This window comes from Nerophis ophidion, linkage group LG24 (genome assembly GCF_033978795.1).
Source record: "Nerophis ophidion isolate RoL-2023_Sa linkage group LG24, RoL_Noph_v1.0, whole genome shotgun sequence".
NCBI classification, from domain to species: domain Eukaryota; kingdom Metazoa; phylum Chordata; class Actinopteri; order Syngnathiformes; family Syngnathidae; genus Nerophis; species Nerophis ophidion.
The window spans coordinates 22,505,979-22,523,304 of record NC_084634.1 but is presented as its reverse complement, the minus strand read 5'-3'; the positions used below and the strand labels follow the sequence as shown (position 1 = coordinate 22,523,304).

Here is a 17,326-nt window from a genome sequence, read left to right as displayed (position 1 = left end):
ACGGTCAGAACATGAGGAATGGGGAAGCAAAACATTTCATTGAGCACAAAACATTGACTTATTTTTCCTGTGCTTGATGGTATTGAGCGTGATCATACCACAGTGTCTTGGTCGTATATTTCCACCACGATGATTGGCGGGTCGTCTCTCAGCTCGCTGGCCTCCCCAAATAGCTCCACGTTGTCAAAAACAAGCAGCTGGTCCCACGTAGGGCAAAGGGTCTCGCTCAGAATCTGTAGCAGCACACGCAGTACGTGACAAATTTGTGTGGAAATATGGCAAAAAGAACGCAGTTTCAAGGTGTTACCTCGGTGACTTGGCTGTGTGTGGAGAAGAAGACTCGGGCGAAAGGGTCTGAAAGTCCGCTGTTGTCAGCGGCAAACAAACTTCTGGCCTGGTACATGTGTGCTCTCAACTGGAAGACCTGCTTCACTGTTGGACACACATTTTGCTAGTAAGCAGTTCTCTTGTAAAAGTGACCAAATCCTTAGTCTTACTTACTGTCATATACCAGGCTGACAGGGGGCGTCGAGTGAAGCGAAGGGCCCGCTTTAGCAACTTTAACCTCCTCAAAACCATTAGGCAGACCACTCAAGAATTCTTTCTTATGCTTGTTGAGACCAAGCCATAAGTACAACTCAAGTTTAGCCTGTACCGTCCAACCAGCTTGGCCAAAGCCTTTTTTACCAGGTAGCTGTGAGCAAAAAGTCAAAACAATTGTCAAACTATTAAACATTTTAATCAGATTAATAAATTCGGATTAATCTCGATAAAATATTGATTTCCAATGTACCGGTATATAATCGTGTAGAATTTTGCATATATTTGCACTCAACATGTTAATCACTTAAACATGTTCATGTTAAAATGTTTTTTTATGAATAAACATCCATCCACATTAATGTCACTCCTTTTCTGTTACTTTGGTGAGAAGAAAGTTCCTTCCTGCAGAGTCTGCATAATATTTGTCGCTCAACTGTTAAGTAATTGTTATTGTACTCAGATTTCTCATGGAGAGGGCCAACATGCAACATGCTTTCATTTTGACTTGTTTTGTTCTGCAGCCCGTTACTACTGGATCAACCGGCCATTTATGCATCACACTACATAGACAAACTGTCCAAAATGCATAGCCAGAGAATGTTTCAATGAATTTTAAAGCCATTTTGTGCTGCAGATGAGTTAATTACAGTAACATTTGTATTTAGATTAACCCTTGTACAAGACTAGGGCCCAAAACAGGTATTGCATGCATTACTAATTTGATATGATTGTTCAGTTTGAAGGTTATCCATCCATCCATCCGCCTGTTCTGCTCCAACACAGATAGACAGACAACATTTACAGTCACATTCATATGTTGCCAATCAATCTATCATCAGGAGAGGTTGATTGGCAACATTCTCTCACTAAGTGGTGAGACATAGCCGGAGTACCCGGAGGGAACCCATGCAGTCACGGGGAGGACATGCAAACTCCACACAGAAAGATCCCTAGCCCGAGAATTGAACCCAGGCCCTTTGTATTTTGAGGCACACACACTAACCCCTGTGCCACAGTCGTCCCCTTGAAGGTTAGTCGGGTTACATTTCGCCAGGTTGTTTATTTAATTGTGTTTATTTTTTTTCCATAAAAGGCATTGTGTGTTTGATTGCAACATTGTTAGAATATGATACCAAACCAAAGTATACACTTTCTTTTAAGAACTATTGTGGCCCCATTTACTCCCATTATAACTGTTACTGTTTTAACAAACTATAATCCTAGAATATCGCTATGCTTTTTCCATGAAAACCAAATGGTTCATGAATCATTGTCATACAATATTGTTTTAGTCTAATTGCGCCCCTTAACCAACAAACGCCACCAGAAAACCATTAAGCCTAATTCTCAGAGCTTTGATGAGCGTAAATAAATATATATATATATATATATATATATATATATATATATATATATATATATATATATATATATATATATATATATATTTATATATACAATCCCCGTTACCATATGAGTTGGGAAATTGTGTTAGATGTAAATATAAACAGAATACAATGATTTGCAAATAATTTTTAACCCATATTCAGTTGAATGCACTACAAAGACAACATATTAGATGTTCAAACTAATACAATTTTTTTTTTTTTACAAATAATCATTAACTTTAGAATTTGATACCAGCAACACGTGTCAAAGAAGTTGGGAAAGGTGGCAATAAATACTGGTAAAGTTGAGGAATGCTCATCAAACACTTATTCGGAACATCCCATAGGTGTGCAGGTAAACTGGGAACAGGTGGGTGCCATGATTGGGTATAAAACAGCTTACCAAAAGATGCTCTTTCACAAGAGAGGATGGGGCGAGGTACACCCCTTTGTCCACAACTGCGTGAGCAAATAGTCAAACAGTTTAAGAACAACGTTTCTCAAAGTGCAATTGCAAGAAATTTAGGGATTTCAACATCAAGGGTCCATAATATCATCAAAAGGTTCAGTGAATCTAGAGAAATCACTCCACGTTGAATGACCGTGACCTTTGATCCATCAGACGGCACTGTATCAAAAACCGACATCAATCTCTAGAGGATATCACCACATGGGCTCAGGAACTCTTCAGAAAACCACTGTCACTAAATACAGTTGGTTGCTACATTTGTAAGTGCAAGTTAAAGCTTTACTATGCAAAGCGAAAGCCATTTATCAACAACATCCAGAAACGCCGCCGGTTTCTCTGGGCCCGAGATCATCTAAGATGGACTGATGCAAAGTGGAAATGTGTTCTGTGGTCTAATGAGTCCACATTTCAAATTGTTTTTGGAAATATTCGACATTGTGTCATCCAGTCCAAAGGGGAGGCGAACCATCCAGACTGTTATCGACGCAACGTTCAAAAGCCAGCATCTGTGATGGTATGGGGGTACATTAGTTCCCAAGGCATGGGAACTAATGTTAATTTCTGTTAACACACACATCCGTGAAGGCACCGTTAATGCTGAAAGGTACATACAGGTTTTGGAACAACATATGCTGCCATCTAAGCGCCGTCTTTTTCATGGACGCCCCTGCTTATTTTAGCAAGACAATGCCAAGCCACATTCAGCACGTGTTACAACAGCGTGGCTTCGTAAAAAAGAGTGCGGGTACTTTCCTGGCCCGTCTGCAGTCCAGACCTGTAAAATACGACAGCGGAGAACCCGAACTGTTGAACGACTGAAGGTCTACTTAAATCAAAAATGGGAAAGAATTCCACTTTCAAAGCTTCAACAATTAGTTTCCTCAGTTCCCAAACATTTATTGAGTGTTTTGTTAAAAGAAAAGGTGATGTAACACAGTGGTTACATGCCCTTTCCCAACAATGTTGGCACGTCTTGCAGCGATGAAATTCTAAGTTAATTATTATTTGCAAAAAAAAAATAAAGTTTATGAGTTTGAACATCAAATATTTTGTCTTTTTAGTGCATTCAATTGAATATGGGTTGAAAATGATTTGGAAATGATTGTATTCCGTTTATATTTACATCTAACACAATTTCCCAACTTATATGGAAACAGGGTTTCTATATATATGTATAAATATAAAATACTTCTGTTAACTCAATTAACTCAACCAAGTCTTGCCTGCTTTCTCTCTCATTCTAGCGTGACAGGTAGGCACTGAAAAGTTAAAATCAATGTCAGGAATTATTGTACGATTCAAGGCTGTAATCATCCAACTTGAGGTTGGGTAATTCCACTCTACAACATAATAGAAAAAATGGTTTATCAAAAGTTAGATGAAAAGTTGTTTAAAGATTTAAAAAAATATATTCCTGACTTATAACACCTTTATAAGTGTGTCCCTTTTGAATTCTAAGAGTAAGTGTGCATAGACAATTTTAAACTTGCACAAAGGTTCATAATGACAACGTTTTAATTCGCATTAATGCATTATTTTTGACAGCCCTAATTCAAATCCAAGCGTTTCAAATGATAAGCTTGAAAGAAAAGGCAGCGGACAACTCACCTTGAGAAAAACTGCTTTGACTTTACCACAGTCTTTTCCTGTCTCCTCATCCATGACAGAGTAGAGAATGTCTTTGGATGGAATTCGGGCATATGCAATGCGCTTATTGTTGCTCATCATCCATACAAAAACATCGGGGATGCTATGCTGTGGCTAGACAGGAATCATTTAATGAGTTAATAAGCAATTAAAACGATAATAATGCTATACAAAAAGTTTAAAACAAATGGAACCTTTCAATGTAATTTAGCAACCCTACAAAATATGCCTAAAATATCCTACAAGAGGACAAAAAGTGACCAAAAAAAAACATTAAATGCAGAGCGAATATATTCATAAATACAAATTAACTTTTGTATGTTGTTTCTGTTTGCATGTTATTGTATTACAACCAAAGGAAAAACAACTGTGAGTGCATTGACATTTGGTGGACAAAAAATACATAATTCGAGGTACCGGCTGTCATGTAAAACCAGAATAAGTTGCTAGAATTGTTGTTAAATGTTTGGAAAAAAAAAAACTCAAAACATTAAAGTGGGCTCTAAAAAATCTGCAAATATAGCCACAAATAGTCTGGTACGGTATGGTATGGTCTTTATTGTCATATTGTCTGGTCTTTATTGTCATTGCACAAGTACAACAACACTTAGTTTTCAGCACAAACAGTTGGTACGTGTGATCTAAGTTGGCAGCACTGATAGAGGCAGGTAGTCTCATTATAATAGCGCCAAATGTTGTGATAAGGTAAGGATGTGCCGCTCAATCAGCCATAATCAGTATCGGATATTTTTTCTAAAAAGAGTGTGTGATACTGATCTCAAATGCTGATCCCCTCTTGCTGACACTGTTTGTATTTTTAGTCTCCCTGCTGATAGGCAGCTTGCAGCTCATTATGTATCTCCATACAGAGTGTGGAGCCGCTAAAAATCACGTCCATTACGGTAAATAAACTGCATTTCTTTTTATCTTAAGTGTCATTATCAGATATCATTAACACTGGAGAACGAAGCTAAATTCTGTATGTTATACACCGAGAGCAAGCCAGGAGCAGGCATGATAATATCTAAGCCAACTGCTAACTTTGAACTACACAAGAAATATGTGTCTAATACAGTTTAGGAATTATGGGTGGAAAGTAAGCAGCTGTTAACAGGAAATTAACAAGTAGATTTCGAAAAGTCTAGAGAGAGAATAATATGACAACTGATGGGGTGGCGACTTGTACAGGATGTACGCCGCCTTCTGCCCGATTGTAGCTGAGATAGGGGCCAGCGCCCCCCGCGACCCCAAAAGGGAATAAGCGGTAGGAAATGGATGGATTGATGTTGGTGTGTCAAAATTGTCACAGTCAGTTCCCAACACACAAGAGGAAGGCGGATATATCCATACATTTGTAGTACCTATACCAAAAGAAGTATCCGTATATGATCATTACTCGAGTGATTATGTGGATATTTTGTGTGTTTTTATATTGGTAATGTTTACAAATTTTGAGAATAATTCCTTAAACATAGGAGGACTTTGAGAGCAAACACCAGAGAATTTAAATGAGCAGTAAATAATACTTTTTGCCTTTGTTTAGTTATTTCGTAGTATTGACTTTGTTTTGCTCAAAAATTGTATGTAATAAAAGAAAACAAGGAACTTGTTTTAATATTGTGTTGATAGTGTTAAACTGTTAACAACACTCACCATAAATAAATCATATAATCTACAGTTGATACATGCGATTTTCATCGGTATTGGTATCGGTCGATCTCACTCATGGATGACCGGAATCAGAAAACCCTGACCGGAACATAACTAACTTCCAGAGGTCCAAATTGATTCATGGCAGGCCAAATTAAAATTAAGATTAAAATTTAAAGGTTGATTAGTCTTACAACGGATTGTGTTTCAACTTAGTCGATTATATAATGCATCTTTGCCTGTATTAAAACTGAGCATTTACTAAGACAACATTTGGATCCTTTGTACCTAATGTTAAAAAAGGGTTGGGTCTATTCTAAGGTTGTCCCGATAACAATATTTTGGTACCAGTACCAAAATGTATATCGATACTTTTCAAAATTTCAATTACATTTTTTCTGGATAGCCCCTGGAGATACAGCATCTTGTTTTCAAAGGAATACAATCTTACGATACATACATTAGATATATATATGTTATTGCACTAAAAAATTTTTGGGGAAAATTGAAATTAAATTAAAAGTCATTAAACACATTGGGCTTTTCTTATTGCATTTAAAGAACAATTTAAAATTTTACATATTAAATACAGTCTACGATTAGGTTAGAATAGACTAGAATAAAAAACTTTATTGACGTTGTGATAAATGTTTCATGATTTATAGTTGCCACTCCTCGTCTGGCTGTAAGAAACGTACAATCATTAGTAAAAACTAAAAACTATACTATGGATACAATTACTCATTATAAATTGTAGGAATTTGTAACACAATTTAGTTATTTCACTTGCATTAGTTTACGCTACTTGGTCAGTTTTGACTGCACTAATAATAAAGTACCGGTATTTTTCAAAAGCAGAATAGAATAATTTTTAATTCATTAGTACCATGGTACTTTAATAGTACCGGTATACCATACAAACCTAGTCTATACCGATGTATATTACAGTTTACAGTTTACCTCATCAGCAAGGAAGCGAAGTCTCTGCAGGAAGTTTTGCACCAGCTTCAGTTTCTCTTTTACTATGTTTTTCTTCACCTGCGTCCTCATCTGTTTGGCTTGCTGACCCATGTTGTCCTGCGTGAGCAACAACAAACACCCCTTAATACACTGTTGCAAAACATTATTGCATTATTATTATAATTGTCACCATTTCTCGCATGCAGGATTTGAGTCTTTCTCGGTCCAGTTTGGTTCTGCCTGCTTGATTAATGTCCTTGTTAGCCAAATTTACAAACCGACTGGGGAAAAAGCAGACAATACAAAACAAATCAAAAGCGAACCTTTGAACCCTTTAGTGCAATTTAAGCCAGAATTTCACTGCGAGTTGTTAACATTTTGGAGCTTGCCTGCAGCCAATGCTCAGCTCCTCCAGAACTCCCCTGAGTCTGCGTTCCGGAAAGGCCTTCTCCGTCTTAATGATCTCCTGAACGTCATTTAGACCCTCCTCCTGCACATGGAAACATTTCATGGCTTAGCGACTAGAATGAACCCAAGGTGTGTGACACCATTATAAAGTTGCATCAGGATATATTATTCCCTTCTGAGCTGAATGGTGCTTCAGTCAGCAAGCTCGGTGCTCGAAATGTGAAAGATGCCTATCCCTGATACTGGGCCATGGCTTATTGGTTAGTCTATGGACTGTGACTGCTATTTTTGGCTCTCTGAGTGAGCTAATAGGTTTCATTTAATACCACTAAACCTACGTAGCACAGGACTAGCCATACATAAATGAATGCATATTTAGGTTGTGCAGTGCTAAACTATGTTTATAGACGATTGTATACGGTCAGTACTGACCAGCTTGTCAGCGATCTTGTCCATTATGTTGGAGTTGTAAAACCTTCGTCTTTGGTCCTGCCACCAGCTCCTGATGTACACACATGGTTTCTTCTCAAAGTAGGGAAGGTGGAAGTAATTCCTGTATGGTATAAAAAGCAGAAAAGGCCAAAATAAGCTTACAAATGTCAAGAGCTAGATAGAAAATCCCTCCAGTAAATCTACTATTCACTCATGTATCCTTACTTACGTTATTGTGCAGAAGTTTGGGGAAATAATTATAAAACCAACATACATCCTTTAACAATCTTACAAAAACGGGCGCTTAGAATTATCCATAATGTGGGGTTCAAAGCAGTACACAAATAGCTTATTTTTAAGGTCAAAACTGTTCAAATCTCCTGATTTAGTAGACTATTTGATGGAGCGTATCATGTTTAAAGCAAGAAGTTATCTATAGCCTGCAAATATTACAAGTTTATTCATAGAAAGGGATGTGGGGTAAAATCTCAGAGGAACGGCTAAAATATGAATACGCTTTAGCACTTAGCACAAGGGAAAGTTTTTGTGTCTCAGTCTGTGGGGTGAACATATGGAACAGCCTGAGTGATTAACTCAAACACTGTTCAAACATTGAGCATTCTAAGAAATTGTACCAATGTAGTATTTTGGTTTGTATAGTGAGGTCTAGGCTTGTTTTGAATGTGAGTATAAATGACTTATATGACTTACTTATGATGCACATTGTTCTGGGCAAATTGAGTTATGTGGATCCAGATGAGTGTGATAAAATGCGGTTCAGAGGAAACTGGATATTAGTTAAAGTAACTATGTAAAAAAAGGGGGAGATTCAAAAAGTTTATACTTATTCCCATTATATGTTTTGATTTATCTATCCATCCATCCATTTTCTACTGCTTATTACCTAATTTAATTTTATTTTATTTTCCTAATTCAATTTTATTTTCTTATTTGTGAAATAATTATATTGCCATTGAGCACAAAAATGTTCACTGGAGATATGTATGTATATGTATCAATCAATGTTTGTTTATATTACTCTAAATCACAAACGTCTCAAAGGAATGCACAAGCCACAACGACATCCTTGGTTCAGAGCCCACATAAGGGCAAGGAAAAACTCACAACCCAGTGAAGTGGAGCTGACTATGACATACTCAATAGACAACAACTTTAAGGCAAGAGTAATTGGTCAGGTAGAAAGTGCAAATTTCCATGAAAATCTGCACCTTTTGGTGCAAATACAGGATACATGTGTAATTCACCTACCTATCATGAATCAGAAAATAGCCTGCTAGCTAACAGACCTATGGATGGCAGAAAAGCAACAAGGTATTTTGTGATTTATCGGTGAGGCTGATTTGAGTCATTATAGAAATGTTCCTCCTGGGCCAGAATTTTTATTTTCTTTTTAAAGTTTACATAATCATCCATGAACCAGGCAGTAGCTTGCTAACTAACAAACTGACGGACAAAACAAAGACCAATATCGCAATCACGTTAACTTGTTTTCGCAATGTATTTGTTTTTTCCGCAACAAAAAAATATTGGACTCCGTTTTTATCCTTTTTCATCCTCCATTAAAGTAACCTACTAGCTAAAAAAAAAAAGATGCCTGGACTAATAATTAAAGTAGCATTTTCTGATTTGCTAGAGGAATTTTTTTTTGCCATTTTTATAATTTTTCCCCAGTAAAAAATAAAGAAAATAATTGAGTTCATTAGCCCTTCTGTTGTCATCCACAAACCTGGAAGTGCATAGCTAACAAACTAGGAAGTAGCTGTCTAACAAACTAGGAAGTAGCTACCTAACAAACCAGGACCTACAAACCCCGTTTCCAAATGAGTTGGGAAATTGTGTTAGATGTAAATATAAACAGAATACAATGATTTGCAAATCCCTTTCAACCTATATTCAGTTGAATGCACTACAAAGACAAGATATATGATGTTCAAACTCATAAACCTTATAATTTTTTTGCAAATAATAATTAACTTAGAATTTCATGGCTGCAACACGTGCCAAAGTAGTTAGGAAAGGGCATGTTCAACACTGTGTTACATCACCTTTTCTTTTAACGAAACCACGCTGTTGTAACACATGGCTTGGCATTGTCTTGCTGAAATAAGCAGGGGCGTCCATGATATCGTTGCTTGGATGACAACATATGTTGCTCCAAAACCTGTATGGACCATTCGGCATTGATGGTGCCATCACAGATGTGTAAGTTACCCATGCCTTGGGTACTAATGTACCCCCATACCATCACAGATGCTGGCTTTTGAACTTCGCGCCTGTAACAATCCGGATGGTTATTTTCCTCTTTGTTCCGGAGGACACCACGTCCACAGTTTCCAAATATAATTTCAAGTATGGACTCGTCAGACCACAGAACACTTTTTCACTTTGCATCAGTCCATCTTAGATGAGCCAGGCCCAGCGAAGCCAGCGGCGTTCCTTGGTGTTGTTGATAAATGGGTTTTGCTTTGCATAGCAGAGTTTTAACTTGTACTTACAGATGTAGCAACCAACTGTAGTTACTGACAGTGGTTTTATGAAGTGTTCCTGAGCCCATGTGGTGATATCATTTACACACTGATGTCTGTTTTTGATGCAGTACCGCCTGAGGGATCAACGGTCTGTAATATCATCGCTTACGTGCTGTGATTTCTCCAGATTCTCTGAACCTTTTGAGGATTTTATGGACCGTAGATGGTAAAATCCCTAAATTCCTTGCAATAGCTCATTGAGAAATGTTGTTCTAAAACTGTTCAACAATTTGCTTACAAATTGGTGACCCTCGCCCCATCCTTGTTTGTGAATTACTTAGCATTTCATGGAAGGTTATTTTATGCCCAATCATGGCACCCACCTGTTCCCAATTAGCCTGCATAACCTGTGGGATGTTCCAAATAAGTGTTTGATAAGCTTTCCTCAACTTTGTCAGTATCTATTGCCACCTTTCCCAACTTCTTTGTCACGGGTTGCTGGCATCAAATTCTAAATTTAATGATTTTTTGCCCCAAAATTATTTTTTTTATCAGTTTGAACATAAACTATGTTGTCTTTATAGCATATTCAACTGAATATGGGTTGAAAATGATTTGCAAATCATTGTATTCCGTTTATATTTACATCTAACACACTTTCCCAACTAATATGGAAACATGGTTTGTACATAGCTAACAAACCAGGAAGTACATGGCTAACAAACCAGAAAGTAGCTAGCTAACGAACCAGAAAGTACAAACCAGAAAGTAGCTAGCTAACAAACCAGGAAGTAGCTGTCTAACAAACCAGGAAGTAGCTGGCTAACAAACCGGGAAGTAGCTACTTAACAAATTGGGAAGTACATAGTTTACAAACCAGGAGGTACATAGCTAACAAAACAGGAAGTACATAGCTAACAAACCAGGAAGTAGCTGTCTAACAAACCAGAAAGTACTTAGCTAACAAACCAGGACCTACATAGCTAACAAACCAGGAAGTACATGACTTACAAACCAGAAAGTAGCTAGTTAACAAACCAATAAGTACATAGCTAATAAACCAGGAAGTAGTTAGCTAACAAACCAGGACCTACATAGCAAACAAACCAGTAAGTACCTGGCTAACAAACCAGAAAGTAGCTAGCTAACAAACCAGAAAGTAGCTAGCTAACAAGCAGGAAGTACATAGCTAACAAACCAGAAAGTAGATAGCTAACAAACCAGAAAGTAGCTAGCTAACAAACCAGGAAGTAAATAGCTAACAAACAAGAAAGTAGGTAGTTAACAAACCAGGAAGTACATAGTTAACAAACCAGAAAGTAGCTAGCTAACAAACCAAAAAGTAGCTAGCTAACACACCAGGAAGTACATAGCTAACAAAGCAGGAAGTAGCTGTCTAACAAACCAGGAAGTAGCTAGTTAACAAACCAGGACGTATATAGCTAGCAAACCAGGAAGTAGCTAGCTAACAAACCAGGAAGTACATAGCTAACAAAGCAGGAATTAGCTGTCTAACAAACCGGGAAGTAGGTAGTTAACAAACCAGGAAGTACATAGCTAACAAACTAGGAAGTACACAGCTAACAAACCATGAAGTGCATAGCTAACAAACCAGGAAGTACATAGCTAACAAACAGGTAGTAGCTATAGCTAACGAACAGAGGTGGGTAGTAACGCGCTACATTTACTCCGTTACATTTACTTGAGTAACTTTTGGGATAAATTGTACTTCTACGAGTAGTTTTTATGCAACATACTTTTACTTTTACTTGAGTATATTTATAGAGATGAAACGCTGCTCCGTTCTATTTATCTACATTCAGCTCGCTACTCGCTACTTTTTTTATCGATCTATTAATGTTTGTTTTGGTTAATGACAGATCTTCAAAGTAGAATCTACGCATGCCTGCGTTTCACCAATCACATGCAGTCACTGGTGACGTTGGACCAATCAAACAGAGCCAGGCGGTCACATAGCTCGACTTAAACAAGTTAAAAAACTTATTCGGGTGTTACCATTTAGTGGTCGATTGTACGGATTATGTACTGTACTGTGCAATCTACTAATACACCTTTCAATCAATCAATCAAAAGTGTAAAGGAAAAAAGACACTTTTTATTTCAACCGTACTTCCCGTCAAAAGCCTAAAGACTGATCGCACAGTTCCTGTCTTCACAATAAAAGCGCTGCTCTATCGCGCCTGCGCTAACAAAATAAGAGTCTCCGAAAGCCAGCGCAAACAAGCTAGCAAGCTACGGAGTTTGCCGCCAATGTATTTCTTGTAGAGTGTATAAAAACGAATATGGAAGCTGGACAGATAAGATGCCAAAAACCAACGACTTTCATGTGGTATTAGACAGAAAAGAGGAACTTTTTTTCTCCTCCATTTGAAAACGTGAACGTCTGATTCCAATCATTGCAAGTCATCAGAATCAGGTAATACACCAACTTATATTTTTGTCTTCATGAAAGATAGGAATCTATATGTTAAACATGCATGTATATTCATTAAAACACCTTCAACATGTGAACAAAAACGGCAAAATAAATATAAATTATATACTGTATATATAAATGTATGTATGCATATATAAATGTATGTATGTATGGATATATATATATATATATATATATATATATATATATATGTATATATATATATATATATATATATATATATATATATATATATATATATATATATATATATATATATATATATGATATGTGTGTATAAATGATTTGTGTGTGTATGTATGATATGTGTGTGTATAAATGATATGTGTGTGTATAAATGATATGTGTGTGTATGTATATATGAGGTAGATCACCTCGACTTGGTTATTTACTAAGTAATTGATAAACGTTGAAAAACTTATTGGGGTGTTACCATTTAGTGGTCAATTGTACGGAATATGTACTGTACTGTACAATCTACTCATACAAGTTTTAATCAATCAATCAAATCAATGAATGCCTACTGAGGCTATGGTGCTGTTAAGTTATTGTGGCTCAATGTGCCATTTTTTAAATTTTATTTTAATGTACTATTATTTAATATATAATATTGTTTTTGTTGCTTAAGAGATATTCCTGGCTCTGAATTTGCTCATTGCTATTTTTATGTTTTTGTGAATTATTTTTTGCCGTAATCAGGTTACTCATCAGTTACTCAGTACGTAAGTAGTTTTTTCACAACATACTTTTTACTTTTACTCAAGTAAATATTTGGGTGACTACTCCTTACTTTTACTTGAGTAATAAATCTCTAAAGTAACTGTACTCTTACTTGAGTACAATTTCTGACTACTCTACCCACCTCTGCTAACGAACCAAAAAATAGAAAGCTAACACATGGCGTTCATGTTTTTTTCAACAGAATTAATAGGTTGTTGTTTGTGTAACTCAATGACCAGACAAACAAACACAAATACTTGATTCCCCTATTTTTCTAGCCTTTAGAGTTTATTTTTTGTGGCCGTGTAACAGTGTTTCCCCTATCCAGTATCAGAAATGGTACGGTCTTGTTTAACATAATCTTCAAGAAGCAGGAAATAGCCTGTTAGCTAAGAAATGATGGACTGATGGAAAAAGACAACAACAGGTAGGTAATTATTTTTTACTTCTAAATTGTGATTGAATGAAGGGTTCCCCCTCCATAGAATTCGTGTTTTCCTATGTTTTGTATTATTTCCATTCCAGCACCCTAATATACTGGTCACAAGGGGTCAAATGCAGCCACGCCGGTGCTCCCTCGTTTTTGATACCTATTAAAATGACTGTTTACCTACTATATATGCCACAAAGCATAACAGAAACAGGTGGCAATCTGCGAGGACCCCAAAAAACGTGCTAAAATAGCATATGCAAACCTTACATGCATGTGCTATTAATGAGTGTGTTGCAGGTGATCTACTCTGCGATTTTTAAATTTGGAGTTTGTATGTAGTCCCGGCTGTGCCCATTAAGACGCTCATTTACTGCACACCTGTATCGTATTCTCCAACTTGGTTGAACACAACTACAATGTGTTCCACCTTTTCTTGGCAATATAGAAGTGCAATCTAAACAACATAATTTTTACTCCAGAGAGGCGCCGCTGTGTTGAGATTTGGAATGATCCAGATGCAAGAAAACACATTTTGCAAGAAGTTTTCTAATGTGGCAGGTATATTAATTATAAACCTCCTCAATGAAAAAAACTCCAGAACACAATTTAATTTGTTGTAATCACTCCGTTAAGTCATCCAGGAGCCATGAACTTTTAAAATGACATTGCTGAATAGTCAATATATCTCAGGTATAATATATATATATTTTATAATACTGTACCAGTTTGTCCCTACCTTTCAAATGTGCCAAATATAGACACAAAAAAACAGCGTTTTGATGGCTCACATTGTGAGTGCTACATGTTTATATTTGCATCTCCTCCTCCCAGTAATGTGGTAGATTTGATAATCAGGATATATACTGCATATACATAAAAGGCCTACTGAAATGAGATTTTCTTATTTAAACGGGGATAGCAGGTCCATTCTATGTGTCATACTTTATAATTTCGCGATATTGCCATATTTTTGCTGAAAGGATTTAGTAGAGAAAATCGACGATAAAGTTCGCAACTTTTGGTCGCTCTTAAAAAAGCCTTGCCTTTCCCGGAAGTAGAGCGCGTGACGTCACAGATTGTCAGACTCCTCACATCCACCCATTGATTACAATCATGAACACCAGCAGCGCGAGCGATTCTGACCGAGAAAGCGACAATTTCCCCATTAATTGGAGCGAGGATGAAAGATTCGTGTTTGAGGATATTGATAGCGACGGACTAGAAAAAAAAAAAAAAAAAAAAAAGCGACAGCTCCTGGCGACGGCAGTTTGAGCATTTCAGATGTAATTAGACACATGTACTAGGATAATTCTGGAAGATCCCTTATTTGCTTATTGTTTTAATAGTGTTTTAGTGAGATTTTAAAGATTTTAAAGTAAAGATTGTAAAGACATACCTCGAGGTCGGATGGCTGCGTTGAACACACTGTGTTTCAGAGAGAAGCCGAGGAGCCAAGCTCACAGCTGCTGCAGAACGACGAATAATCCACGTATGTCTTTGGTAAGATAAATATCACAATTTCCCCATCCAAAAACATGCTGGTTGACGTAGAGAAAACATGTTCGCTTGACCGCTCCGCTTTCACAACAAACAAAGAAACGCCGGCTGGGTCTCGGTGCTAAAGAAAGCTGCAATCCACTGCTTTCCACCAACAGCATTGTTCTTTATAGTCTCCATAATTAAATGAACAAATTGCAAAAGAAACAGCAACACAGATGGCCAAAATACTGTATAATTATGCGGTTAAAGCAGACGACTTTTAGCTGTATGTGTGCGCAGCGCTAATATTTCCTCACAGTCCTCGACGTTTTCAACAAGAAACTCCCGGGAAATTTTAAATTTCAATTTAGTAAACTAAAAAGGCCGTATTGGTATGTGTTGCAATGTTAATATTTCATCATTGATGTATAAACTATTAGACTGCGTGGTCGGTAGTAGTGGGTTTAAGTAGGCCTTTAAGACAGCCAGGTAAACTATTTTTGCACATTTAAGAGATGCAATTCTCAGCGCACAAGCTTAATAGATCAGTTTTGCATGCGTTATCAATTTTAGTACACGCAAAACTTGAGTAGATCGGGCCCAAAAAGCGCTGGAACTGAAATAACACAAAACACAGGAAAAAAGCTAGACAAAGTCCATCCTGTCGTGTGGGATCCTGTCACATAAAGTCCTGTCCTTACAGCTTATTTTTTTACTCTATCCTCCGTTAACCAGGAAGCTGACAGTTAGACAACAGCAACAAAATTGATTAATAAACAAACAAAAAATGCATCTTTCAACAATATTACAGTACTGTCGTCATACGCCATCATCTGTGAATCATGAACTGACAACTACAAATATCCTATTTCTGTGTACAAACCCCGTTTCCATATGAGTTGGGAAATTGTGTTAGATGTAAGTATGAACGGAATACAATGATTTGCAAATCCTTTTCAACCCATATTCAGTTGAATAAGCTACAAAGACAACATATTTGATGTTCAAACTGATAAACATTTTTATTTGCAAATAATCATTAACTTTAGATTTTGATGCCAGCAACACATGACAAAGAAGTTGGGAAAGGTGGCAATAAATACTGATAAAATTGAGAAATGCTCATCAAACACTTACTTGGAGCATCCCACAGGTGTGCAGGCTAATTGGGAACAGGTGGGTGCCATGATTGGGTATAAAAGCAGCTTCCATGAAATGCTAAGTAAATCCCAAACAAGTATGGGGCGAAGGTCACCAATTTGTAAGCAAATTGTTGAAGAGTTTTAGAACAACATTTCTCAACGAGCTAGTGCAAGGAATTTAGGGATTTTACCATCTACGGTCCGTAGCATCATCAAAAGGTTCAGAGAATCTGGAGAAATCACTGGACGTAAGCGATGATATTACGGACCTTTAATCCCTCAGGCGGTACTGCATCAAAAACCGACATCAGTGTGTAAAGGATATCACCAAATAGGCTCAGGAACACTTTATGAAACCACTGTCAGTAACTACAGTTGGTTGCTACATCTGTAAGTGCAAGTTAAAACTCTGCTATCCAAAGCAAAACCCATTTTTCAACAATACCAAGTAACACCGCTGGCTTCGCTGGGCCCGAGCTCATCTAAGATGGACTGGTGCAAGGTGGAAAAGTGTTCTGTGGTCTGACGTGTCCACATTTCAAATTATATTTGGAAACTGTGGACGTGGTGTCCTCCGGAACAAAGAGGAAAATAACCATTCAGATTGTTTTGGGTGCGAAGTTCAAAAGCCAGCATCTGTGATGGTATGGAGGTATATTAGTGCCCAAGGCATGGGTAACTAACACATCTGTGAAGGCACCATTAATGCTGAATGGTCCATACAGGTTTTGGAGCAACATATGTTGTCATCCAAGCAACGTTATCATGGACGCCCCTGCTTATTTCATCAAGACAATGCCAAGCCACGTGTTACAACAGCATGGCTTTGTAGTAAAAGAGTGCGGGTACTTTCCTGGCCCGCCTGCAGTCCAGACCGGTCTCCCATCGAAAATGTGTGGCGCATTATGAAGCGTAAAATACGACAGCGGAGACCCTGGACTGTTGAACGACTAAAGCTCTACATAAAACAAGAATGAGAAAGAATTCCACTTTCAAAGCTTCAACAATTAGTTTCCTCAGTTTCCAAACGTTTATTGAGTGTTGTTAAAAGAAAAGGTGATGTAACACAGTGGTGAACATGCCCTTTCCCAACTACTTCGGCATGTGT

The 17,326-nt window shown here is 37.3% G+C and overlaps 1 protein-coding gene across 16 annotated transcripts in view; it reads right to left on the bottom strand.

Moving 5' to 3' along the window:
- The window catches only part of otofa (otoferlin a), a 209,095-nt gene that overhangs the window by 48,249 nt on the left and 143,520 nt on the right, over positions 1–17,326 (bottom strand). For 13 of the 16 annotated variants that reach the window (XM_061885616.1, XM_061885624.1, XM_061885628.1 and 10 more), the window contains exons 18-25: positions 7,498–7,618; positions 7,047–7,147; positions 6,848–6,938; positions 6,658–6,774; positions 4,009–4,161; positions 502–694; positions 308–432; positions 99–233 (exon numbers count right to left, since the gene is read on the bottom strand). In XM_061885616.1, the coding sequence (XP_061741600.1) occupies positions 99–233; positions 308–432; positions 502–694; positions 4,009–4,161; positions 6,658–6,774; positions 6,848–6,938; positions 7,047–7,147; positions 7,498–7,618 (1,036 nt within the window). The remainder of the gene's footprint in view (positions 1–98; positions 234–307; positions 433–501; positions 695–4,008; positions 4,162–6,657; positions 6,775–6,847; positions 6,939–7,046; positions 7,148–7,497; positions 7,619–17,326) is intronic. The other 3 variants (XM_061885630.1, XM_061885619.1, XM_061885626.1) reach the window with 1 other exon arrangement.